The 3,648-nt window shown below is 53.0% G+C and overlaps 1 protein-coding gene across 1 annotated transcript; it reads right to left on the reverse strand.

Annotated features, from left to right (window-relative positions):
* Positions 1-44: 44 nt before the first annotated feature.
* men1 (multiple endocrine neoplasia I) lies at positions 45-3,280 on the reverse strand (the record flags this gene model as incomplete). Its single annotated transcript, XM_078208170.1, has 2 exons — positions 3,189-3,280; positions 45-512 (listed from the first exon to the last, which is right to left on the reverse strand). A coding segment is annotated over exon 2 (445 nt), but the record flags the coding sequence as incomplete, so codon positions are not given.
* Between the last annotated feature and the right edge of the window lie 368 nt (positions 3,281-3,648).

Raw genomic sequence — 3,648 nt, forward strand, 5'->3', positions numbered from 1 at the left:
GTGGGGGGGTTGTTGGCGTTCGAGGCTCGTTGGGGAGCACTCACCGGTGATGAAGCTGAACAGAGACTGGATGTGCGCCCGGTCCTTGAAGTAGGAACGGCTGAGACTGTTCCAGATGACGTCGGACACCTTCTTGACCAGGTCGCGGCTGGAGTAACCCCCCTTCAGCGGGTAGAGGGAGCGGTCCACCGCCCCCCGGATCATGGTGGTGAACCTGGTGTGGAGGGCCCGGATCTGGAGCAGGTCCACGTGGGGGAAGCAGGCGGCGGGGTCGGTCCCGGCCTCTGCCGAGGACACCTCGAAGCTGTAGCCCGGCACGTTAATGGGAACAACTCTGTTGACGGCCAGGAAGTGCTCGACGAAGCCCAGTACCAGGGACAGCAGGGTGAGGTCTGGCTCATCCCTCTTCAACTCCCAGTCAAAGAGTTTCACCACCCCCTCCATGCTGCAAATGGGGAAGAAAGCCGCCTGCGCCGACTTCAAACCCATCCTGCCACCCTCCGTCCGACCACCTGGCAAACAACACCGACAATCAGACAGGTCGTCAAAGCTTTTCACCATGCACCCATCAGACCACACGCAACAACACCAAACTTCCAACACTCACCAGTTACAATGCAGGAGGTTAACATAGAATCTAGAAGCAGGAGGAGGCCATTCGGCCCCTTAATCCTGCTCCGCCATTCATTCTGATCATGGCTGATCATCGAATTCAATATCCTGATCCCCCTTCCCCCCATATCCCTCGATCCCTTTAGCCCCAAGAGCGATATCTAATTTCTTCCTGAAATCACACAACGTTTTGGCCTCAACTACTTTCTGTGGGAGTGAATTCCACCACCCTCTGGGTGAAGAAATTTCTCCTCACCTCAGTTCTAAAAGGTTTACCCCCTTATCCTCAAACTGTGACCCCCAAGTTCTGGACTCCCCCCAATAATCGGGAACATTCTTTCTGAATCCACCCTGTTAGAATTTTATAGGTTTCGATGAGATCCTCTCTCACTCTTCTAAATTCCAGTGAATATAATCCTAACCCACTTAGTCTCTCCTCATATGACAGACCTGCCATCCCAGGAATCAGCCTGGTAAACCTTCGCTGCGCTCCCTCTATAGCAAGGACATCCTTCCTCAGATAAGGACACCAAAACTGCACACAATACTCCAGGTGTGGTCTCGCCAACGCCCTGTACAATTGCTCTGCCCAAGACCGCAAGAAACTACAAAAGGTCGTGAATGTAGCCCAGTCCATCACTCAAACCAGCCTCCCATCCATTGACTCTGTCTACACTTCCCGCTGCCTCGGGGGAAAAGCAGCCAGCATAATCAAGGACCCCACGCACCCCAGACATTCTCTCTTCCACCTTCTTCCAATCGGGAAATATTGTGTGAGAGGTATATCGTGTGCAGTTTTGGTCTCCTTTTCTGAGGAAGGATGTTCTTGCTCTCGAGGGAGCGCAGCGAAGGTTTACCAGGCTGATTCCGGGGATGGCGGGACTGATGTACGAGGAGAGATTGACTCGGTTAGGATTGTTTTCACTGGAGTTCAGACCAATGAGGGGGGGATCTCACAGAGACTTATAAAATTCTAACAGGACTGGACAGGGTAGATGCAGGGAGGATGTTCCCGATGGTGGGGGGGTCCAGGGGTCACAGTCTGAGGATTCAGGGTAGACCATTTAGGACGGGGGTGAGGAGATATTTCCTCACCCGGTGAGCCTGTGGAATTCATTCCCACAGGAAGTAGTTGATGCCAAAACATTGAATGTATTCAAGAGGCGGCTGGATATAGCACTTGGGGGCGAACGGGATCAAAGGTTATGAGGAGAAAGCAGGATTAGGTTATTGGGTTGGATGATCAGCCATGATGGTGATGAATGGGGGAGCAGGCTGGAAGGGCCGAATGGCCTCCTCCTGCTCCTATCTTCTATGAAAAAGATACAACAGTCTGAGGGCACGTACCGACCGACTCAAGAACAGCTTCTTCCCTGCTGCTGTCAGACTTTTGAATGGACCTACCTCGCATTGAGTTGATCTTTCTCTACACCCTAGCTATGACTGTAACACTACATTCTGCACCCTCTCCTTTCCTTCTCTATGAACGGTATGCTCTGTCTGTATAGCGTGCAAGAAACAATACTTTTCACTGTATGTTAATACGTGTGACAATAATAAATCAAATCAAATCAGCAAAAAAACCCTCACCCCGTGGCGGTGCTCCTGGATAAAGAGTATGATTATTTAGCTGACCTCCCCCACCCCGTGGCGTTGCTCCTGAATAAAGAGTATGATTATTTAGCTGACCTCCCCCACCCAGTGGCGTTGCTCCTGGATAAAGAGTATGATTATTTAGCTGACCTCCCCCACCCTATGACGTTGCTCCTGGATAAAGAGTGTGATTATTTAGCTGACCCCCCCCTCACCCCGTGGCGCTGCTCCAGGATAAAGAGTATGATTATTTAGCTGATGTCCCTCACCCCTGGCGTTGCTCCTGGGTAAGGAGTATGATTATTTAGCTGACCTCCCTCACCCCTTGGCGTTGCTCCTGGATAAAGAGTGTGATTATTTAGCTGACCTCCCCCATCCCGTGGCGCTGCTCCTGGATAAAGAGTATGACTATTTAGCTGACCTCCCTCACCCCTGGCGTTGCTCCTGGGTAAGGAGTATGATTATTTAGCTGATCTCCCTCACCCCTTGGCGTTGCTCCTGGATAAAGAGTCTGATTATTTAGCTGACCTCCCCCACCCTGTGGCATTGCTCCTGGATAAAGAGTGTGATTATTTAGCTGACCTCCCTCACCCCATGGCGTTGCTCCTGGATAAAGAGTACGATTATTTAGCTGACCTCCCCCACCCCGTGGCGTTGCTCCTGGATAAAGAGTATGATTATTTAGCTGACCTCCCCCACCCCGTGGCGTTGCTCCTGGATAAAGAGTATGATTATTTAGCTGACCTCCCTCACCCCGTGGCATTGCTCCTGGATAAAGCGCTGGGCTCCTCTGATGAGGGAACCAGGCCGGGGCAGGGTTTGATTCCCATTTGTTTCTGCTTATTCTGGGCCAGGGGAGATTTTATTTTATTTTAATCCAAAATAAAGAGAAGTTTGGAAACAGAAAGAGGGAGTTTATAAAAACGACCTAAACATGAATTAATATAATATTGCACCTCAGCCGTTTCTCCCCCTGCCGGTACCTGCACCGAGGCCGCCTCCTCTGCCCAGCCGGAGTCTCTCCACTGGGCTCGCCGGCCCTCCAACAAACTCTAGTCCCGCCTCAGCAACCGACTAGGCCCGGCGCCGTCTGCGCATGCCCCGTGCCTCGGGGTGTGCCGGGAGTTGTAGTCCTGGCCTGCTCAGTCCAGTCCGGGCGCATGCGCGCTCCATGGCATGCCGGGGCTTGTCGGCGGCCATACAACACTGCGCATGCGGCATCTGCGAGGCCCGCCGGGAATTGTAGTTCTTACCCCCTCTCGCCACTCGAGTCAATCCGCATGCGCACCCCGTGGCACGCCGGGGGTTGTAGGCGGCCCTCCCGCACTGCACATGCGGCATCCACGGGGGACGCCGGGATTTGTAGTTCCTCCAGCTCGGTCCTCCACACTCCGCACATGCGCAGTGATTTGGCGCCTTTTTTCTTTGGTGCCGAGAAGGTTG

Source organism: Mustelus asterias, unplaced genomic scaffold (assembly GCF_964213995.1).
Source record: "Mustelus asterias unplaced genomic scaffold, sMusAst1.hap1.1 HAP1_SCAFFOLD_3262, whole genome shotgun sequence".
NCBI classification, from domain to species: domain Eukaryota; kingdom Metazoa; phylum Chordata; class Chondrichthyes; order Carcharhiniformes; family Triakidae; genus Mustelus; species Mustelus asterias.